This window comes from Ranitomeya imitator, chromosome 5 (genome assembly GCF_032444005.1).
Source record: "Ranitomeya imitator isolate aRanImi1 chromosome 5, aRanImi1.pri, whole genome shotgun sequence".
NCBI classification, from domain to species: Eukaryota; Metazoa; Chordata; class Amphibia; order Anura; family Dendrobatidae; genus Ranitomeya; species Ranitomeya imitator.
The window spans coordinates 465,681,982-465,706,311 of record NC_091286.1 but is presented as its reverse complement, the minus strand read 5'-3'; the positions used below and the strand labels follow the sequence as shown (position 1 = coordinate 465,706,311).

At 41.1% G+C, this 24,330-nt stretch overlaps 1 protein-coding gene across 1 annotated transcript in view; it reads left to right on the top strand.

Moving 5' to 3' along the window:
- Positions 1–24,330, top strand: part of NAALADL2 (N-acetylated alpha-linked acidic dipeptidase like 2) — a 980,368-nt gene that overhangs the window by 921,949 nt on the left and 34,089 nt on the right. The window contains exon 13 of the mRNA XM_069726727.1: positions 15,194–15,389. Within this exon, the coding sequence (XP_069582828.1) occupies positions 15,194–15,389 (196 nt within the window). The remainder of the gene's footprint in view (positions 1–15,193; positions 15,390–24,330) is intronic.

Genomic DNA, 24,330 nt, shown 5'->3' with positions numbered 1-24,330 from the left:
GCCCTGGGCATGCTCAGTGTGTGCAGATAAGGACTTAGTCCCAGAGAAGTCCGCTCGCTGCTGACCAGAATAGGCTTCAAAGGCAGAAGCTGGAGAAGCAGCAATAACTCTTCTCACAGAGTCAGACTGAGCGAGACGCTGGGATCGACGTCCCTGCTGAGCAGACTCCACTGCGGCTGGAGGGGAATGGGAGACCGCAGCGGAGACGGATCGAGATTCCCCCTGTGCAGCAGAGGAAACTCGACTCCTAACAAGGGACCTGATCATTCAAATATTTACATATCATGAGCCCTATGAGAGTAGTTAATGCAATTGGTTATCACCACCTGGGAAAATACAACCATCCTCCACCATCAGGTCATTTTCGCAAGCTCATTTTGACCTCTAGAGTGCGTGATTCAAAAGATCCCAGAGTAGCTAAGCTTAGCATAATTTATTTATACTCAGCATGGAGACAGAAACAATCTCACCAATTCTTGTAGGCTGAGTCTATATGGCCAACATCAGTGGGATATTATATTCCATATATTTAAAGTTGGTCTCTCCCAGACATGAATTCTTCTGACCTGTTTCCTCTACAAAGATTCATTAGGGAAGGTACAGACACATATCTAATGCTTGGAGTGAGCTACTGCTAACTGTTGTCTTTACTTGCTACCCTTTTGAATGGTCACACACTGAGATGAGTAGTCCTTGAAATGCATGTGCTTAACTTCTGGTCTTTGAAGCGCAGGAAGTTCAGAATGTATGGACCAAAAAGGTCACATCCGGTGAGGACCGCCCACATCAAATCTGGCTGGCAGTATGATGAGGTGATGAAAGGTGTTGTCCTATGTAAATAACAGGTTCGATAAAGCCAACTCAGCCCAGAGACAGAGCCTAACAAGGGCATCATGCCTACCTGCAGGATGTTTGAACCTTGTAATCAGCAAATTTAACAAGACAATTCTGCATCTCTGAAATAGCCCTATGGACTTAGTGCAAGCAGCCTTGTGAGAGCAACCACTAACCAAATCAATCATTACATTAAAAAGAAGCATCTCCAACAGAACGATATATAAATAGGGTGCCAAAAAAGAATAGAAGGGTCACAGACAGCAACAAAAGAGACCAAAAAAAGTCCTATACCTTTTATTGAGACAAAGGATCCTCTGGGGAAGAAAGAAAAGAGGGGATTTGATCTATGAAACCACTGTTGTTATACTAAACTACTCAATTCCTACCTAATGCAGAGGTTGGCACCCTATTAACCTGTGCATTGACACCTTCACTCAACGGCGGCTGTCCCAAGTGGTACCTTACCTTATGAACTACAGTACAGGAACAAAAAAAAGTGAGATGCTCATTAAGCCCTTTAGGATTCATGATTTGTAAATTTGAAAATCCATTTTGACTCTCTTTTAAAATTTGTTTGTCCCAGTTTCCTCCTCTAGGGGGTGGGTAAATCCTGTCTATCCCCATGAATTTGATGACTTTTACATCTCCCCGATGTACCAAGTTGATGTGGTTTGCTACAGGAGTTTTTTCAATAAAAGCATAAAAATAAAATTAAAAATAGCAGGTGTCACCAATGTGGATATCTGAAATGTGTGCTGGCACCAGAAATGATTATGTCACTGTGCTCACCAGCAACATTACCAATGGGGCCTGTGGTTGGCTGCAGTGGCAAATTATTTGCATTCTGCATTAGCATATATTTTTCTAATGATGTGCTGTTCTAGTCACCTGACCACTTCAGCCTATTACAGGATGCACATATGCACAATGGTCCTATTGCTGGTGAGCACAGCAATGTCCTGTTTTTTTAAGCCATACCACAAAAACGGCAAAATTGCTGTTTTGTCCCATTCCCTTTTTTTGTAAGGAAAAAGCTAAAGTTTTTCAATACATATTTAAGCCGAAGTCTTATTGTTCAATACATTAAATTACAATATCCATGTCTTTAAGGAGATGAAGCCTAAAACATATGCATAGGATTGACAATAAGTTACTGATCACTCGGTGTCCGACTAATCAGCACCAATAGTCAGAATGGGGAATTACTGACCACTGATCCATCCATTCTTTATAAGGTTGCCAGAAACAGCCAATCGCAGAGGTCGGCAGCCCCATAAGAAATGAAGAGAGCACTGCTGCTTCATTTTAATGGATGTAAAAGTTCCCTGTTCTGCTGACGGACCTACACTGATTATTAACTTATCACCTATCCAGATGATCTGATGATGTTCCATCTATACAAATCTGGTGGGACTCATGAGTGCCAGGTATCAGTCAAATGTTTTATTAGACAGGCTATAGGTTAGTAAATGTACTGGTAATATCATTATTTGAATACAGAATTTGGGGCCTCACATTTAGTTTTTGCTTAGGGCCCCACTCAAAACCTGGCCCTGTCTGTGCCTAAAGTACCTGACTGCATATATTCCTCTAATTGCATTTATTCATATTAACCACATTCTTGCTTCATACATTTTTGCTATTGCCCATTGCCCTGCTACAAGTTCCTGATGGCATATTTCTCTGCTTTTAACCATATCCCTGCTGCAAGTTCTGGACTGTATGTACTTCTCTACTTTCCCTGTGCCTGGCTGCCCTCCAGCAGCATCTTGTACTTCAAATGTGTGTGTCTATCTGTAATCCTACATACCCTGCTGTCCTAGTCCTCTCTGATCCACATGCTGTCCTTTTCAACTGCATCATCACCTCCATTCCGTGCTACTGTTAATTTCTCACTAATTTAACATTAATATGCACTACATTCAGTTTAGAACTTCAAATTTGCTATGTTGGGCAAATGTTTTTTCTGCATAACGCAGATAGTTTAATTGTGAAGAAATGATGTGGCTAATAGTGAGAAGTTTCCTAGAAGTGTATGCTGCTTGTTTTCCTATATGCAAGTGTCCTTAATGAGTTGGAACTTGAAAGCGAGAAAGCATGATGGGCACAGTTCTGGCATATACAGTATGCAGTGGGTACGAAAAGTATTCCGACCACTTTAAATTTGACCCTCTTTGTTTCATTGCAGCCATTTGGTAAATTCAAAAAAGTTCTTTTATTCTCATTAATGTACACTCTGCACCCCATCATGACTGAAAAAAACAGAAATGTAGAAATGATTGCAGATTTATTAAAAAAGAAAAAAAACAAAATATCACATGGTCATAAGTATTAAGACACTTTGCTCAGTATTGAGTAGAAGCACCCTTTTGAGCTAGTAAAGCCATGAGTCTTCTTAGGAATGATGCAACAAGTTTTTTACACATGGATTTGAGGATCCTCTGCCATTATTCCTTGCAGATCCTCTCCAGTTCCATCAGGTTGGATGGTGAACGTTGGTGGACAGCCATTTTCAGGTCTCTCTACAGATGCTGTTAGGTTTAGGTCAGGGCTCTGGCTGGCCCACTCAAGAATGGTTACAGAGTTGTTCGGAAGCAACTCCTTTGCTATTTTAGTTGTGTGCTTAGGGTCATTGTTTTGTATGAAGGTAAACTTTCGGCCACGCACTCTGGAAGAGGTTTTCATTCAGGATATCTCTGTACTTGGCCACATTCATATTTCCTTCAATGACAACCAGTCATCCTGTCCCTGCAGATGAAAAACACCCTCAAAGCATGATGCTGCCACCACCATGTTTCGCTGTTGAGATTGCATTGCGCAGGTGATGAGCAGTGCCTGGTTTTCTTTGTCTCACTAGACCAGATAATCTTATTTTTCATAGTCTGGGAGTCTTTCATGTGTTTTTTTAGCAAACTCTATGCGGGCTTTCATATGTCTTGCACTGAGGAGAGGTTTCCGTCAGGCAACTCTGCTATATAGACTGGTGGAGGGCTGCAGTGATAGTTGACTTTGTGGAACTTTCTCCCATCTCCCTACTGCATCTCTGGAGCTCAGACACAGTTATCTTGGGGTTCTTCTTTACTTCTCTTACCAAGGCTCTTCTCCCACAATTACTCAGTTTGGCTGGATGGCCAGGTCTAGGAAGAATTCTGGTGGTCCCAAACTTCTTCAATTTAAGGATTATGGAGGTCACTGTGCTCTTAGGAACCTTCATTACTGAAGAAATTCTTTTGTAACCTTGGCCAGATCTGTGCCTTGCCACAATTTTGTCTCTGAGCTCCTTGGCCAGTTCATTTGACCTCATGATTCTCATTTGGTCTGACATGCACTGTGAGCTGTGAGGTCTTATATAGACACATGTGTGCCTTCCTAAATCAAGTCCTATCAGTTTAACTAAACACAGCTGGACTTCAATGAAGCAGTAGAAGAATCTCAAGGAGGATCAAAAGGAAATAGACAGCATGTTAGGTAAATGTTAGTATCTGAGCAAAGGGTCTGAATACTTATGACCATGTGATATTTCAGTTTTTATTTTTTTAAAAATTAGCAAAAATTTCTACATTTCTTCTTTTTTTCAGTCAAGATTGGGTGCAGAGTGTACATTATTGTGAAAAAAGTAAACTTTTCTTTAATGTACCAAGAGGCCGCAATGAAACAGAGTGAAAAATTTAAAGGGGTCTGAATACTTTGCCACTGTGTGTGTGTGTGAGTATGTGTATGTATATATATATATATATATATATATATATATATATATGTCTATATATATATATATATATATATATACGCTCACACACAATTTTCAGTTCAATACATATTTACCCAGACATATGAAGTGATAATAAAAGAACACTGCGGATTCATCTTGTTTATAGCTTGCAGTTTAGTGCATATGATAAGTGACCTCCCCTTCATACATTTATTACAAAGGCTCATTGCAGCACATCACTCTGGTCTTACAGTTACAGGAAGGACAGCTACTGCTGAATGATTTGTTGGAGTTGATTTATTTGGCCATGTTTAAAAGCTTTGTATTCTGAAAATGAATAACCTTGATGTAGGTACTTGGTTAAAAAGTACAAATTATTTTTGTATAGAGGCAAAGATTGTATCTTCTACTAAGATGAAAACAAATGGTTAGTCTGGCAATTTGCACTCATTTGTACTAGTCTACTTGATATTACAGGAAATAGCACAGCAAATCATAAATGATATAAGACCATGAGCATGTCCTGTAGACTAGGAGGCAAAGCTGTATCTGAAATAGGATGCAATAAATAAAAACTGTCTTTACTCTTGATATTGTAGGGCAAATATGAAGGAAAAAACATGAATGATTATTCTGCCAGCTTACATGCACTCAAACTGCAGTCTATTTGTCAACCTTTAAATTGTTCTATTTATTACACTTGTCCGTACAACTAGCGAATTCAACTTTTAGATTTGAAGATTTGTTGCTACTGAAAAAGAGTGCACCAGTTTAAGGAAGTTTGCTTCACTTGAAAAAATATGTGTTATTACTAGTGTTGAGCATTCCGATACCGCAAGTATCGGGTATCGGCCGATACTTGCGGTATCGGAATTCCGATACCGAGATCCGATACTTTTGTGGTATCGGGTATCGGTATCGGATACATAGAGATGTGTAAAATAAAGAATTAAAATAAAAAATATTGATATATTTACCTCTCCGGCGGCCCCTGGACTCAGCGCGGGTAACCGGCAGGCTTCGTTGTTCAAAATCAGCGCTTTTAGGACCTGAGAATCACGTCCCGGCTTCTGATTGGTCGCGGGCCGCCCATGTGACCGCCACGCGACCAATCACAAGCCGCGACGTCATTCGCAGGTCCTTAACGCGCTCATTTTTTTAAAAATGAGCGCGTTAATGACTTTCAAAGACGTAGCGGCTTGTGATTGGTCGCGGCCACGCGACCAATCACAAGCCGCGACGTCACCGCAAGCTATTAACGCGCTCATTTTTAAAAATGAGCGCGTTAATGGCTTTCAAAGACGTAGCGGCTTGTGATTGGTCGTGTGGCCGCGACCAATCACAAGCCGCGACGTCACCACAAGCTATTAACGCGCTCATTTTTAAAAATGAGCGCGTTAATGGCTTTCAAAGACGTTCCACGCGACCAATCACAAGCCGCTATGTCTTTGAAAGTCATTAACGCGCTCATTTTTAAAAATGAGCGCGTTAATAGCTTGCGGTGACGTCGCGGCTTGTGATTGGTCACGTGGCCGCGACCAATCACAAGCCGCTATGTCTTTGAAAGTCATTACTGCGCTCATTTTTAAAAAATGAGCGCGTTAAGGACCTGCAAATGACGTCACGGCTTGTGCTTGGTCGCGTGGCGGTCACATGGGCGGCCCGCGACCAATCAGAAGCCGGGACGTGATTCTCAGGTCCTAAAAGCGCTGATTTTGAACAAAGAAGCCTGCCGGTTACCCGCGCTGAGTTCAGGGGCCGCCAGAGAGGTAAATATATCAATATTTTTTATTTTAATTCTTTATTTTACACATCCCTATGGATCCCAGGGCCTGAAGGAGAGTTTCCTCTCCTTCAGACCCTGGGAACCATGAGAATACCTTCCGATACTTGATGTCCCATTGACTTGTATTGGTATCGGATATCGGTATCGGCGATATCCGATATTTTTCGGGTATCGGCCGATACTATCCGATACCGATACTTTCAAGTATCGGACGTATCGCTCAACACTAGTTATTACCAATGTGCTGTTTTCAAGTGTTCACATTATGATTGGAGCTACAGTTTACTTTGTCATTAGCACTGGAAACAGATAGTAATGAGAAATGCAGAAAAGATTGAAGGGTGCTCCTTGGTGCAATACCTTTGATATCCACTAATTAATTATAAGGAATAAATAAGGTTACTAGCCTTATAACATTGTGCATGATATAGGCACGTGACTGGGACTGAAATCCTCTTGTCTCCATAGTTATAGGTACAACAAGTAGACTCTAAGCTGAAATTGCTTGAATTGAATAACTTTGTGCTTAGTTATGCTATATTGGAGAAGCATGGAGGCGGCACTTTTTATAAGTTGATATCCTGTGTTTGTGATAATAGTTTTGAATGTCACCACGTGCACTTACCTGACATCCATGGTACATATAGTACAGACCAAAAGTTTGGACACACCTTCTCATTTATGAGGGCCCTGCTCTCAAGCTTACAAACTATGAGGAAAAGGGGAGACACGAGAGATGGATGGTAACAATTGCTTTAGTTATTCGGACCAGCCATAGTGTAAGGCTCTGGTTTTCATGTAAAGCTGCATGAACCAGTTAACTGCCTAAGTATGTAGCAGTACAGACACAGAGGCTATTAACTGCATAAAGTGTATGAGAATATGAGTTCATGGTCTCACATGAACATGGGTTCAGGTCTGGTGACTGTGGAGGCCAGGCCATCTGGCGAAACACCCCATCACTCCCCTTCTTGGTCAAATAGCCCTTACACAGCCTGGAGGTGTATTTCAGGTCATTATCCTGCTGAAAAATAAGTGATGGTCCAACTAAACCCAAACCGGATGGAATAGCATGCCGCTGCAAGATGCTGTGGTGGCCATGCTGGTTCAGTATGCCTTCAATTTTGAAGAAATCCCCAACAGTGTCACCAGCAAAGCACCCCCACACCACCATCATTACACCTCCTCCATGCTTTATGGTGGGAATCATGCATGTAGAGTCCATCCGTTCACCTTTTCTGCGTCGCACAAAGACACGGTGGTTGGAACCAAAGATCTCAAATTTGGACTCATCAGACCGAAACACAGATTTCCACTGGTCTAATGTCCATTCCTTGTGTTCTTTAGCCCAAATAAGTCTCTTCTGCTTGTTGCCTGTCCTTAGCAGTGGTTTCCTAGCAGCTGTTTTACCATGAAGGCCTGCTGCACAAAGTCTCCTCTTAACAGTTGTTGTAGAGATGTGTCTGCTGCTAGAACTCTGTGTGGCATTGACCTGGTCTCTAATCTGAGCTGCTTTTAACCTGCGATTTCTAAGGCTGGTGACTCGGATAAACTTATCCTCAGAAGCAGAGGTGACTCTTGGTCTTCCTTTCCTGGGACGGTCCTCATGTGAGCCAGTTTTTTTTTATAGCGCTTGATGGTTTTTGCCACTGCATTTGGGGACACTTTCAAAGTTTTCCCAATTTTTTGGACTGACTGACCTTCATTTTTTAAAGTAATGATGGCCACTCATTTTTCTTTACTTAGCTGCTTTTTCTTGACATAATACAAATTCTAACAGTCTATTCAGTAGGACTATCAGCTGTGTATCCACCAGACTTCTGCACAACACAACTGATGGTCCCAATACCATTTATAAGGAAACAAATCCCACTTATTATACCTGCGAGGGCACACCTGTGAAGTGAAAACCATTCCCGGTTACTACCTCTTGAAGCTCATCAAGAGAATGCCAAGAGTGTGCAAAGCAGTCATCAAAGCAAAAGATGGCTACTTTGAAGAACCTAGAATATAAGGCATAATTTCAGTTGCTTCACACTTTTTTGTTAAGAATATAATTTCACATGTGTTAATTCATAGGTTTGATGCCTTCAGTGTAACATAGTAACATAGTAACATAGTAACATAGTTAGTAAGGCCGAAAAAAGACATTTGTCCATCCAGTTCAGCCTATATTCCATCATAATAAATACCCAGATCTACGTCCTTCTACAGAACCTAATAATTGTATGATACAATATTGTTCTGCTCCAGGAAGACATCCAGGCCTCTCTTGAACCCCTCGACTGAGTTCGCCATCACCACCTCCTCAGGCAAGCAATTCCAGATTCTCACTGCCCTAACAGTAAAGAATCCTCTTCTATGTTGGTGGAAAAACCTTCTCTCCTCCAGACGCAAAGAATGCCCCCTTGTGCCCGTCACCTTCCTTGGTATAAACAGATCCTCAGCGAGATATTTGTATGGTCCCCTTATATACTTATACATGGTTATTAGATCGCCCCTCAGTCGTCTTTTTTCTAGACTAAATAATCCTAATTTCGCTAATCTATCTGGGTATTGTAGTTCTCCCATCCCCTTTATTAATTTTGTTGCCCTCCTTTGTACTCTCTCTAGTTCCATTATATCCTTCCTGAGCACCGGTGCCCAAAACTGGACACAGTACTCCATGTGCGGTCTAACTAGGGATTTGTACAGAGGCAGTATAATGCTCTCATCATGTGTATCCAGACCTCTTTTAATGCACCCCATGATCCTGTTTGCCTTGGCAGCTGCTGCCTGGCACTGGCTGCTCCAGGTAAGTTTATCATTAACTAGGATCCCCAAGTCCTTCTCCCTGTCAGATTTACCCAGTGGTTTCCCGTTCAGTGTGTAATGGTGATATTGATTCCCTCTTCCCATGTGTATAACCTTACATTTATCATTGTTAAACCTCATCTGCCACCTTTCAGCCCAAGTTTCCAACTTATCCAGATCCATCTGTAGCAGAATACTATCTTCTCTTGTATTAACTGCTTTACATAGTTTTGTATCATCTGCAAATATCGATATTTTACTGTGTAAACCTTTTACCAGATCATTAATGAATATGTTGAAGAGAACAGGTCCCAATACTGACCCCTGCGGTACCCCACTGGTCACAGCGACCCAGTTAGAGACTATACCATTTATAACCACCCTCTGCTTTCTATCACTAAGCCAGTTACTAACCCATTTACACACATTTTCCCCCAGACCAAGCATTCTCATTTTGTGTACCAACCTCTTGTGCGGCACGGTATCAAACGCTTTGGAAAAATCGAGATATACCACGTCCAATGACTCACCGTGGTCCAGCCTATAGCTTACCTCTTCATAAAAACTGATTAGATTGGTTTGACAGGAGTGATTTCTCATAAACCCATGCTGATATGGAGTTAAACAGTTATTCTCATTGAGATAATCCAGGATAACATCCCTCAGAAACCCTTCAAATATTTTACCAACAATAGAGGTTAGACTTACTGGCCTATAATTTCCAGGTTCACTTTTAGAGCCCTTTTTGAATATTGGCACCACATTTGCTATGCGCCAGTCCTGCGGAACAGACCCTGTCGCTATAGAGTCCCTAAAAATAAGAAATAATGGTTTATCTATTACATTACTTAGTTCCCTTAGTACTCGTGGGTGTATGCCATCTGGACCCGGAGATTTATCTATTTTAATCTTATTTAGCCGGTTTCGCACCTCTTCTTGGGTTAGATTGGTGACCCTTACTATAGGGTTTTCATTGTTTCTTGGGACTTCACCTAGCATTTCATTTTCCACCGTGAATACCGTGGAGAAGAAGGTGTTTAGTATGTTAGCTTTTTCCTCGTCATCTACAACCATTCTTTCCTCACTATTTTTTAAGGGGCCTACATTTTCAGTTTTTATTCTTTTACTATTGATATAGTTGAAGAACAGTTTGGGATTAGTTTTACTCTCCTTAGCAATGTGCTTCTCTGTTTCCTTTTTGGCAGCTTTAATTAGTTTTTTAGATAAAGTATTTTTCTCCCTATAGTTTTTTAGAGCTTCAATGGTGCCATCCTGCTTTAGTAGTGCAAATGCTTTCTTTTTACTGTTAATTGCCTGTCTTACTTCTTTGTTTAGCCACATTGGGTTTTTCCTATTTCTAGTCCTTTTATTCCCACAAGGTATAAACCGCTTACACTGCCTATTTAGGATGTTCTTAAACATTTCCCATTTATTATCTGTATTCTCATTTCTGAGGATATTGTCCCAGTCTACCAGATTAAGGGCATCTCTAAGCTGGTCAAACTTTGCCTTCCTAAAGTTCAATGTTTTTGTGACTCCCTGACAAGTCCCCCTAGTGAAAGACAGGTGAAACTGCACAATATTGTGGTCGCTATTTCCTAAATGCCCAACCACCTGCAGATTTGTTATTCTGTCAGGTCTATTAGATAGTATTAGGTCTAAAAGTGCTGCTCTTCTGGTTGGATTCTGCACCAATTGTGAAAGATAATTTTTCTTGGTTATTAGCAGAAACCTGTTGCCTTTATGGGTTTCACAGGTTTCTGTTTCCCAGTTAATATCCGGGTAGTTAAAGTCCCCCATAACCAGGACCTCATTATGGGTTGCAGCTTCATCTATCTGCTTTAGAAGTAGACTTTCCATGGTTTCTGTTATATTTGGGGGTTTGTAACAGACCCCAATGAGAATTTTGTTACCATTTTTCCCTCCATGAATTTCAACCCATATGGACTCGACATCCTCATTCCCTTCGCTAATATCCTCCCTTAAAGTGGACTTTAGACAAGACTTTACATAGAGACAAACCCCTCCTCCTCTCCGATTTTTGCGATCCTTTCTAAACAGACTGTAACCCTGTAAGTTAACTGCCCAGTCATAGCTTTCATCTAACCATGTCTCGGTTATTCCCACTATGTCAAAGTTACCTGTAGATATTTCTGCTTCTAGTTCTTCCATCTTGTTTGTGTGAATGTACAATTTTCATAGTCATGAAAATACAGAAAAATCTTTAAATGAGGAGGTCTGTCCACACTTTTGGCCTGTACTGTATATACTTCGGAAGTCAAAAAAGGGGTTAAAGATGTTATAACTTAAGGAACTTGACTTGTTAACTAATAATATTTTTCTAGTACATTATGTGATAGAAACATTTTAAGAGGTTGTCTTTAAGAAAAAAAAATGCTTGTTCAAATATAGGGCAACTGAAGATGACGTGGAAACACTTTCTGGCTAATGAATTTGATATAGGGCTACTTCCAGGACTTTAGATTAAGTGTGTTCAGTTTATTAAAATGTACTAAAATTTTAAGTTATCTGGTACCTTTATGTAAGTGATGGAAATGTAAATTCCTAATTAAACAGATCCCAGAGATACAAAAAATGGGGACACTAGTTCACAAGTCTTGCAGTTTAATCCTCCTACAGGTCAGTCTTTGACAGTGAAAAGATATCCAGCACTCAATGAGTGAACAAAAATCTTCAAATTTATTTCATAAACATAAATCTAGATAGGACAACTCAGACAAAAAAAACCAACTTGTTTCAGCTATAAGATCATGACTAACTTCTCGTTGAAACACATTGATTTTGCCAAGTGTCTTGTCCTGTTTACAGGGTGGCTATTTATATGGATACACCTGGGTGGGTCATGTATCTGGATAAACCTAAATAAAATGGGAATGGTTGGTGATATCAACTTCCTGTTTGTGGCACATTAATATATGGGAGAGGGAAAACTTTTCAAGATGGGTGGTGATCATGGAGGCCATTTTTAAGTCGGACATTTTGGATCAATATAAATGGCCCACTCTGTATATTTAGGTCCCTGAAATAAACTTGAAGATTTTAGTCCATTCATGGTGTGAGATATCATTTCACAGTTCAAATAGATACTTATAGAATCACTTCTATATCTAGCTGCATTTTAGTACCATATGTGAAAAGCAAATGTGCAATTTTTGAAGTTTTTTAACTCTGCATCAAACTCCATAAAACTGCGCAATCAATCCAAGGTTCCATTAATGTATTAACATTTAATATTTATACTTGCTAATTTACCATTATTAAATGTTGTAAAAATTAAAATGAATCTATAAATAAGTGTAAAAGATAATGTGCAAGGTTATTGCCTACAAACGTATGAATCCCTGGACAACTACTGTGCTCATTAATCATTAGTTACACTAATGCTGACATTATGGAAAGTGAATGCTAAGTTGGACAGTTCCGCTTTATATGGTGATGGAACGCTCGAGGTATATTCTTACACTTAGTTTTCACCCAGGGGGATAATAAGCCATATTTTAAATACTAGTTAGACAGCACACTGAGGGTTACATTCTACTGCATGTCTCCTTCAGGGAAAGAACTTACAAATTACTTTATTAAGCATAACATCTTTAAAGTTTACTGAATATAGCCCAAAGAAACATTTATAGTTGTAGCAGATTTGTGACACCTCTTTCTAACTTCTATGTAAGCCACTCTTTATCTCACAGCTAGATAAGCTATAAATGTAGCAAAAATGCTGGAGCTAGTAGTTATGCATCCCATGATGCAGATCACACAAGTAGTTTGCTTAGGGCCAATCTCATTAATAGACATTTCTTCTATTTTGCAATCTTATGTAACCATGCTCCAGGTAATTAGGTCAGCAGAATGTGCTGGTGTCTCCAGCATATCATTTAAAGATTAGTTAATGCTTCCCGTGTTTGATAGAGAGACTGAAACATGTTATTTTAAAAAAACAATGCAGAAAAGCAAGACCACATGACAATTTATTGCTCACTTAACATCCATGTGGTATGTTGAATATGCTGAATCTAGTTTACAATATTTTATGTGATTTATTAATATATGAAACATTTATAATAAGACAAACAGGTAAATAATATTATGAGTGGTTCTGTCATCAGAGCACACGGCTTTATTTTGGATCCTTTAAAACAAAAAAACAAGACATGCTGCTGGACCTCCTAACTTCCCCATCCAACTACTGGTCAGAGTGCCCGGGTCAGAGTAAATATACCTTTAAAGGGAATCTACCCATCAACATTTTTAATAAAAATGGTAACAAATTTTATTATAAATATAACAATACAAATGGATAAACACTATAAGGACAAGGTACACGCAGTATACGCCCCCCGAGGAAGCCAACGCGAAACGAGCGTCGGGGCTAGCTGGATGTACACTGGCACCTATTCATGGGTAAGATATGCATGGGTGATTGGTTTTTCTGTGCCCATTTGGGCCAGTTGAATAGCCACACTTAATATAAGTATTACTGAACTAGGCACTATGCACTTTTGTATGATATACTAGTCGTCCCTGATCTGTGTTCAGAAGTGATAGGCCCCTGTCAGATTTATCTACCCATGGTGTAACTTTCAGTGTCTTATGTCCCACGTACATTAGCTCTGCGTGTACCTTGTCCTTATAGTGTTTATCTATTTGTATTGTTATATTTATAATAAAATTTGTTACCATTTTTATTAAAAATGTTGATTGGTCGTTTCTACTCCGTTTAGTTGTAGGATATATTGATTAGTGGAGTTTTCCCCTGTAACATATGCCCATCCCTAGGGCATATCCCTGTTTAAGGTTTTATTTTGATATGCATCAGTGGTATTTATATCTTTAAAGGGAATCTGTAGGCAGAATTTAAATCCCCAAACTAATAATATGTGCATTTAGCTCTTTCAAAAACAAGTCCAGCAATTCCTTTACATGGCCAGTCTGTTCTTCCGTTGCCGAGAAATCAGCATTTGATATGCAAGCGAGGCTGTAGATCTGATGCCTCTGCCACTTCAGCTCTATTCCGCTCCCAGCGCTGCCTCCTCCTGCTCGATTGATGACTCATTTACCTAAAGTTACATAGTATATTGACTATAGTAAAGCAAGAGGAGGCAGTGCTGGGCTGGGAATAAAGCCAGAGAGACAGAGGCTTCACATCTACAGCCTCATTTGCATATCAATTGAAAATCTGATTTCATAGCGATAGAGAAATAGAATGACTTGGTAAAGATTGTTATTGGACTTGTGTTTCAAAGCAATATATGCACATATAAATAGTTTGGGGTATGATTTTTTCTGACAGATTCCCTTTTAATATCATACAGATAATGAAAGCACAATAGTTGAATATATTGTTGACTTAAGATATACAAATAAATGGGTAAAAAAGTATGCATTAGTCTAGATCAGTAATATGTTTATGGCTATTCCTGCTTAAAATGTACATACTCTTTTTTTCTCTCCTTTACTTAAGTTTTTGCAAAGTATTAAAATTTGCAGGACCCATCTTAGAAGATCCAAGGACTTTGCCATTACTTACTTTATTCTCCTGGACATACATAGGGTCAAATTTAGTGCTATGTCAAACCAGCTATTAACTGTGCTTTTATTTATTTGGAAAAATTGACTTCATTGTTTAGCGATACAATATATTTATTACTTTTATGCATATCCTATTTCCTGCCTTATTAAAACTGAAGGCATTTTAACCCATAAATAAAGTTATTTAATATGAAACAGCATGCTAACATAATTTATAGGTGTTATCCTTTTACAATGTTTCCACTTTGTTATCGGTGTAAATTCAACAATTTTATCACTGGATGTGCTGCGCCATGTAATTCAAAACACATAAAAATGTTCTCTTCTCATATTTCCTGAACAGCAACTATACATTTCTGTTACAAAATCTGCATAAATCAAATTTCTTCACAGGAATAGAGTGTTATTTGTACATCTGAAAATTCGGACAAAATACATTTTGAATTATAATGGCATTACTAATCCATTAATCTTAGAAATGTTGTGTAATTGTTAATACTGTCATCTGATTTTAGGTGATGATGTTCCTACCGATTTAATTGAAATGGCAAAGCAATTAAGAGAAACTGCACAACTGTTCCAATCTAATGAAATGAGGCCAGCAAACGACCCCAAAGAAAGGAACCCCATAAGGGTCAGAATGTTAAATGATATTTTACAAAATATGGAAAAGAACTTCCTGACTAGTTCCTCTCCTCCTGGATTTTTCAGGTAATAGACATAACACAATGTATTAAGGGAATTAATGCAATAATCAAAATTGAGTCTTTTAATGTATCGACTGGTAAACTTTGCCCCCTCATTATGTCATTGGGAAGTGTAAAAAAAACTCAGCAAGCACTTTTATTTCCCCTGCCCTTTAGTACTGTTGTAATGTGCATCTATGACAGCTACTATAATTCAACTACATCATTACCTCTTAAAGAAGCACTCCCATCAAAATATGTATCCTTTCAATATGTTGCAATCATTACATTACAAAGCATTGTGAACTTAGCAATTGCTTATTTTGTCTTTCTATCCAGTTAATTCTTCTCTCTTCCGTTAGGTCTATGACATCACATAATTAAAAACTGACTAGCTATATTCTTCTGAGCTCTATGTAGAAACGGAAGGTCAATTTTCCCTGTATGAGTCATAAATCTCTGCAAAAGTCTCTGGCAAAGTGGAGATGGGACCAACTGGTTCATGAGTTGAAGAGGAGAATGATAAATGCATGGGCAAGAGACTTCCTGTTTCTACCTAGAAAAGAGAAGAATTAACTGGGTTGAAAGGCAAATTGAACGATTGTAAGTGCACAGCGGTGTATAATACGATGATTGCAATATAAAAAGAGGATAAAAACTTTGATGTGATTGATTCTATAAGGACAGGGCCTAATTTGTAGGCTACATATATTTTTTTGTAAGAAACAAATGCAAATAGTGGTTCTGGCTAAGAGGGAAGGACTAATTGCAAAATATGACCACAACTACAGTAGTCTACAGTAGTCTCAAAAAATAGAAGGTATAAAAAATAAATTATTATTTGCTCACTTCCAGAGTAGGAAAGAAAGTTTGAAAACATGAGTCAACAGGAAACAGATTAATCCACAAAACCAGTGTTATCACTAAGATGGTTCGTAGTCTAGATTCACAATACACAATTTGCTTAGTCAGTTTAGCAAATAAGCTCACTCACGGTGTACCATTCAATCAAGTTGGTGAAGGTTAAGCATCCAAAAAATATCCAATGGATAATGATAAATAGAGATTTACATCATATGCATCATATAGACATTATTCTGTACTGTTCTTTAGAACTCCATCCACTCACCCAGTACCTTCCGTTTCCTCCAATTGATGTTTGAAGAAAGCTGGTGAGTCAGGGTGCTTAAGTCGGAGCACTGTCCCTGCCAGTGACAGATGCTTCATGTAGTTCTTCCAGTACTACTCGTGCGTGTGAGCACTGTAGATCAGACCATTGTCACAAGAAACACTCCCTCATTCATCAAATTATTAATAAAAAAATCTCTGCAGCTGTGTCGCAATTCATCGCGGTCCCACAACATTCAGAGATTCTGTACAGCAATCCGTGAATCATTGTTTAGAGAATGACACTTCATTCGTCACTCCTAGTCATGTCTCCCACTCAATGACATTACTAACTCAGTGTATGAGACATAATAGGGAGTGACCTATAAAGGTTTGGTATCTAAACAATGCTCCATAGGTTGCAGTATAGATTCAAGGTTGCTGGCTCCCTCCAGACCCGGCATTACAAATCTAAAATCAACCCCATAAATCATTATCCTGATTGCCATTGCACCAGAGCAATCCAGAAGAGCCGAGGAAAAGTGCCAGATTTGGTGCATCTAATGGATGTGCTAATTCTGAGGAAGCTATTGGTTGGTATTTTGAGAGGTGGAAGATCTAGATAGCCATTGACCTTCCCAGCCTATTAATATCAGCTCACAATTGTCTGCTTTACCTTTGCTGGTAATAAAAAATGAGGAGACCCCACATCATTTTTTATGGTCTTCCTCATTTCTCGCAGTACACTCATATGTATTATATGCCAGTGTGAGCCAGCCCTTCAAATGTTTTTTTATGGGACGTTATTTTCCACTATGGGGCTAAGAACTGGCAACTAGTTGCTAATAAACTCCCTATTGTGCCCTGCCACTTTCTTTGACCATTTTCAAAATATTTTATGGGCATCATAGACACCCTTGCCAAAAATTGGACTGGCTGTAGCAGCACAGAACACATTAACCCTGGTGATCTAGTGGCGGAGAATGAGGAGACATAATAATGATCAATCATGCTGAAATCAAGCAAATGAATAAAGGATGTGAATCCACCTATAAAAGAAAATAACAAAAGGGAGGGGCGAACAGAGGTAACTCCAGGTAGCTTTTGAGAAAACGTTGAACCACTAGGTTAAGCACATGGGCCAAGCAAGGTATGTGTATGAGCTCACCTTGCCTCAGAGCTGCCACCAGGTTACGGCCATTGTCACACACGACCATGCCTGGCTGTAGGTTCAGCGGTGTCGTCCAAATATCTGACTACTCTTTCAGCACTGTCCACAACTCTTCAGCATTGTGTGGTTTGTCACCTAAGCAGATTAGCTTCAGTACAGCCTGTTGCTGCTTGGCTGAGGCAGTGCTGCAGTGCTTCCGGCTTCTGACTGATGTGTTCATTTCAGAGATGGAGGATGAAGAGGAGGAGGTGCAAAAGCTGTAAACTGTGGGGGCAACCCTGATTGACATAGGGCCCATAATCCTCGGTGTGGGGAGGATGTGTTCCATCCCAAGGTCCGACTGGGTCCTGGCTTCCACTATGTTAACCCAGTGTGGCATCATTGAAATGTACCATCCCTGTCCACAAGCACTTGTCCACATGTCCATGGTAAGGTGGACTTTCCCTGTAACAGCATTGTTGAGGGCACGGGTAACGTTGTGGAACACATGCTAGTGTAATGCTGAAACGGCACATCGGGAGACATAGTGGCGACTGGGGACAGAGTACCTTGGGATGGCCACCGCCATCAGTTTGTGGACAGCTTCCATCTCAATGAAGCTAAAAGGCAACATTTTGAGTGCAAGCAGGCGAGAAATGTTAGAATTTAGTTCTGTGGAATGTGGGGCATTGGCTGGGTATTTCCGCTTGCGTTCCAATGATTGGGGTATAGACAACTGAAGGTTGAGCAGTGACAATGAAGTGGACGGGCTTGATGATGATGCTGGTTGACTGTGGGCAACAACAGGTGCAGGGCCCGAGGCATCATCACAGGTACGGTGAACTGGGGATTAGCTTCTACGCAAAACAATGGAAGAAGCAGTGGTGTCACCTGCAGACAGTGTTCCTTGAGCCTGTGATTCAGCACACAAAGTCAGGTGCTTTGCTGCCATGTGCCTAATCATGCTGGTGGTTGTCAGGCTGGTAGTTTTGCTACTACTGCTGGTGTGGTCATGGCAGGTGCTGCAAATGGCCTCCTTGGGATCATTGACAGAGTCTTTAAAAAATAACTAAACTCGGGAAGATCTAAGAGTTGGAATGGCAACTTCCATCATGTTGGTATTACAAGGAACAGATGCACGCCTTCTGTCTTTGGCCACCACGCTGCTTCTTCCTGCCTGTTGGGGTGATATGCCTCCTTCCCCATGTGTGCTGCTGTCCTCGCTCTGCATCTCCTCCTACCAGTTTGGGTCAGTAACTATGTCATCCAACACCTTGTCTACCACATCTGCACCCTGCTCCTCCTTCTGACTTTCTGGCAATTGTGTCTCATCATCGTCCACATCTTGTGACCCTTTCCCACGATTGCCTTTGTGTGACCGTTGCTGTTCAAATGTTTGGTCATCACAACATTTGATCTCATCTGGCTCCACTTCAAGTTGACCGGCTGAGAGTCCGGAATCTTTACAGGGAAAACTGAACAGCTCTTCAGAGTGTCCACTTGTGGGATCAGTTGTCTCAGGGCACTCGACATGGTGGGAGGAAGGAGGATCAGGGTGAGTAATATCCAGTCCACTCTCATGGCTACTCAGACTTGACCGTGTGGAAGACATGTTGGTGGTGGTGGCTAAGTGACTAGAACCATTATCTTCTATCCAACCAACAACCATTTTACACTACTCTGGCTTCAATAGTGGTGTGCTGCGGTCCCCTGGAAACTGGGACAGGAAGCTCGAGCACAAAGATGTGGGTCTTTGTTGTGGCCCACTTTTAGCTTGACCATGGCCTCGTCCTCTGCATGCACTATCAGCATCACGTCCACTTCCCCATCCCTTACCCTGCTCATTTTAAATGGACTAGTGAAATATTTAAAAAGCTCAATACAAATGGATTTAGAATGGAGAAAAATTATATGTGATTAGATTTCCTGAAAAGCAAGTATTTGGAGACCACAGATACACCGAGCGTCTGATGGAGATATCAGACAGTTAGAAAAAAAATTATTTTTCTTTATAAATATTTTTAAAGCAAAAAATTATTAATATAATAATGCTAGCAGACAAAAAATACAACATATGCCTGCAAAGATTTTTACACCACAGATACCACAGGCATCTGACGGAGATAAGACTGTATACTTTTTTTAGTTTTTTTTTGTAATTTTTCAAAACACTAAATACTGAGTAGACCAAGGCTTGCAGACAGAACAATGCAACATATGCCTGCTAAGCAAAGATTTTTACACCACAGATACACCAGGCATCTGATGGAGATAACAGACTATACATTTTTTAAAATGTTTTTTTGTCATTTTTGAAAGCACAATACTGAGTAGACCAAGGCTAGCAGAAAGAACAATGAAATGTATGCCTGATAAGCAAAGATTTTTACACCACAGATACACCAGGCATCTGATGGAGATAAAAGACTATACATTTTTTTAAAATGTTTTGTACTTTTTTAACACACTAAATATTATTAATATTTTTATTATTATTTATTATTATTGCACCATTTATTCCATGGCGCGTTACATGTGAGGAGGGGTATGCATAATAAAAACAAGTACTACAAATCTTGAACAATACAAGTCACAGCTGGTACAGGAGGAGAGAGGACCCTGCCCACGAGGGCTCACAATCTACAAGGGATGGGTGAGGATAGAGCTGGTCGTGCAGTGGTTTGGTCGATCGGTGATTACTGCACGTTGTAAGCTTGCCGGAAGAGGTAGGTCTTCAGGTTCTCTTTGAAGGTTTTGATGGTAGGTGAAAGTCTGATATGTTGTGGTAGAGAGTTCCAGAGTAGGGGCGATGCATGAGAGAAATCTTGTATGCGTTTGCGGGAAGAGGAGATAAGAGGGGAGTAGAGAAGGAGATCTTGTGAGGATCGGAGGTTGCGTGCAGGAAAGTACCGGGAGACGAGGTCACAGATGTATGGAGGAGACAGGTTGTGGATGGCCTTGTATGTCATGGTTAGGCTTTTGTACTGGAGTCTCTGGGTAATGGGGAGCCAGTGAATGGATTGACAGAGGGGAGGGCCGGGGAATAGCGGGGGGACAGGTGGATTAGTCAGGTAGCTGAGTTTAGAATAGATTGGAGGGGTGCGAGAGTGTTAGAGGGGAGGCCACAGAGCAGGAGATTTCAGAAGTCGAGGCGGGAGATGATGAGGACATGGACTAGGGTTTCTGCAGATTCTTGGTTTAGGAATGTACAGATCTGTGAAATATTTTTGAGTTGAAGGCGGCAGGAAATAGAAAGGGCTTGGATATGCAGTTTGAAAGAGAGATCAGTGTCAAGGATTACCCAGAGGCAGCGAGCTTGTGGGACTGGGGAGAGCGGGCAGTCGTTTACTGTAATGGATAGGTTCATTGGGGGGGTCGCGTGAGATGGAGGAAAGACAATGAATTCTGTTTTGTCCATGTTAAGTTTTAGAAATCTAGCGGAGAAGAAGGATGAAATAGCAGATAGACATTGAGGGATTCTGGTTAGTAGGGTGGTGATATCTGGTGCAGAGATGTAGATCTGTGTGTCATCAGCATAGAGATGATACTGAAAACCATGAGATTCTATGAGCTGTCGCAGGCCAAAAGTGTAAATGGAGAAGAGCAGGGGCCCTGCAACTGAACCTTGCGGGACTCCGACAGATAGGGGGCGAGGTGAGGAGGTGGTGTGAGAATGGGAGATGCTGAATGTTCGGTCAGTTAGGTATGACGAGATCCAGGATAGGGCCAAGTCTGTGATGCCAAGGGATGAGAGGGTCTGTAGTAATAGGGAATGGTCCACTGTGTCAAAGGCAGAGGACAGGTCCAGGAGGAGGAGGATAGAGTAATGTCGCTTGCTGTTGGTGGTTAATAGGTAATTGGTGACCTTAGTTAGGGCAGTTTCAGTGGAGTGGTTTGACCGGAAGCCTGATTGTAAGCGGTCGAAGAGGGAGCAGGAAGATAGATGGGAGGACAGTTCAAGATAGACGTGTTGTTCCAGTAGTTTTGAGGCATAGGGGAGAAGTGATATAGAGTGATAGCTAGATACAGATGATGGGTCAAGAGAGGGCTTTTTGAGTATAGGTGTGATTGAGGCATGTTTAAAGTTTGAGGGGAAAATACCAGTTGTTAGTGATAGGTTGAAGAGATCTGTTAAAGTTGGGATGAAGACGGTGGTGAGGTTTGGGATGAAGTGGGAAGGGAACGGGTCAAGTGCACAGGTGGTGAGATTCAATCTTGAGAGTAGAGAGGAGAGTCGATCTTCTGTAATGGTGGAGAAGTTGGTTTTGGAGGTGGAGAGCTGGGTAGTTGGGAGGAAGGGCTCTGGGGGTTGTCGACTAAAACTGTCTCTGATGTTCTCAATCTTCTGCTTGAAAAATGAGGCAAAGTCTTCAGCTGAAATGAGTGGAGAGGGAGGAGGTGCTGGGGGACGGAGGAGAGAGTTGAAGGTGTTGAATAATTATTTAGGGTTGTGAGACAAGGAGGATATGAGAGATGAGAAGTAGGTTTGTTTTGCTGTGATGAGTGTGGTCTTGAAAGTAGTGAGGGACTGTTTGAATGCGAAGAAGTGCTCGTTGGAGTGGGATGTTTTCCATCTCCGCTCAGCAGCCCTGGAAGCTCGCCTCAGTTCTTTGGTCAGGCTGGTGTGCCAGGGCTGTCTGTTGATTTTGCGAGCTTTGGTATGTGTGAGAGGGGCCAGAGATTCCAAAGCTGCAGCTATTGTGGTGTTATCATCTGCATTGTGTAGGGAACTTATGTCTGTGAGAGGGAGGAGGGATTCAGAGAGTGAGTGCAGATCAAGGTGTTTAAGATTTCTGCAAGGGTGTGCAAGTTTGTGGGGTGGGGATTGTAGACATGGAGTGGAGAGGAAAGAGAATATGAGTAGACTGTGAGTAGATTGTGGTCAGAAAGAGGAAGAAGTCAGTTAGAGAGGTTAGATAGGGAGCAGAGGCGGGTGAAGATGAGGTCTAGTGTGTGACCATCTTTGTGAGTGGCTGCAGAAGACCATTGAGTGAGGCCGAAGGAGGAAGTGAGAGGCAGAAGTTTAATAGCAGCTGAGAGGCAAGTGTCAATGGGGATTTTGAAGTTACCCATGATGATAGTGGAGATGTCCACAGAAAGGAGATGAAGTAGCTAGGTGGTGAAGTGGTCAAAGAAGGTGGTGGCTGGCCTTGGGGGGCGGTAAATGACAGCCAGTTGGAGGTTGGAGGGGGGTAGATGCGCACAGAGTGCATCTCAAAGGAAGGCAGAGTAACAGAGGGTGGCAGTGGGATTGGGGTGAAGGAGAAGTTATCTGACAGGAGAAAGCCAACTCCTCCGCCATGCTTGCTGCTGGGGCAGGGTGTGTGAGAAAGGTGGAAGCCACCATACGAGAGTGCAGCAGGAGAGGCTGTGTCAGAAGGGGTGAGCCAGGTTTCGGTGATGGCGAGCAAGGAAAGTTTGTGAGTAATAAAAAGATCATAGATGTAGGAAAGCTTGTTCCAGACAGAGCGAGCGTTCCACAGAGCTCATTTTAGTGGGACTGGGGAAGCGGGGGCCGGGCGAATGGGTATAAGGTTAGAGAGGTTAGGAAAATTTGTGATAGAGCATGGATGGGAGGTAGAACTGACTGTGGGGATGTGGTGAGGAGGACCAGGATTTGGAGAGATATCACCAGCAGTGAGAAGGAGCAGAGAAAGTGTTATAAGGTGGGAGCAGGAGAGGGCATGAGGTGGCTGTCTGTGCTTTGAGACAGAGGATTGTAAGTTGAGGAACAATTCTGAGGAGGAGGTGAGATGGATGGGGAGGACTGAAGAAGAGATGAACAGTTACTTACTAGATGTAGGGATTCGGGGAGTTAGCAGAAAGTGAAGGATTATAGGGGTGAAAGTGAAAACAAACAGAAACATTGTTTACAGTTACTTGCCAGTTACCTTCAGTTCCCTTCTGGTTCAATTCTGGTTTTTATTCTAAATTAATCTTCACACTTCTAGGACACACTTAGAGGAATCACACTGCAGACTAAAGTCATTGCAGACTTGTTCTATGCAACATATGTAAACCTAAGTGCATTCAGGTGTGAAGCAGAGAGGAGTGGTCTCTGCTCATCTTGTTCAGAGAATTAAGGGTGGACCAGATGCATACAATCAAGCCAGAGAAAACACTGAGTAGACCAAGGCCACAACAGATACACCAGGCATCTGATGGAGATTACAGACTGTATAAGTTTTTTTAGGTTTTTTGTAATTTTTGAAAACACTAAATACTGAGTAGACCAAGTCTTTCAGACAGAACAATGCAACGTATGCCTGCGAAGCATAGATTTTTACACCATTGATACACCAGGCATCTGATGGAGATAGCAGACTGCATACATTTTTTTACATTTTTTCTTGTAATTTTTGAAAACACAATACTGAGTAGACCAAGGCTAGCAGACAAAACAATGCAACGTATGCCTGCTATGCGAAGATTTTGACACCACAGATACACCAGGCATCTGATGGAGATAAGACTATACATTTTTTTTAAATGTATTTGTACTTTTTTAAAACACTGAATACTGAGTAGACCAAGGCTAGCAGACAGAACAATGCAACATATGCCTGCTAAGTGAAGATTTTTACACCACAGATACACCTGGAAACTGTCTGAGATAACAAACTGTATACATTTTTTACAAATTTGGGGGTAATTTTTTAAAACACTAAATGCTGAGTAGGCAAAGGCTAGCAGACAGAACAATGCAATG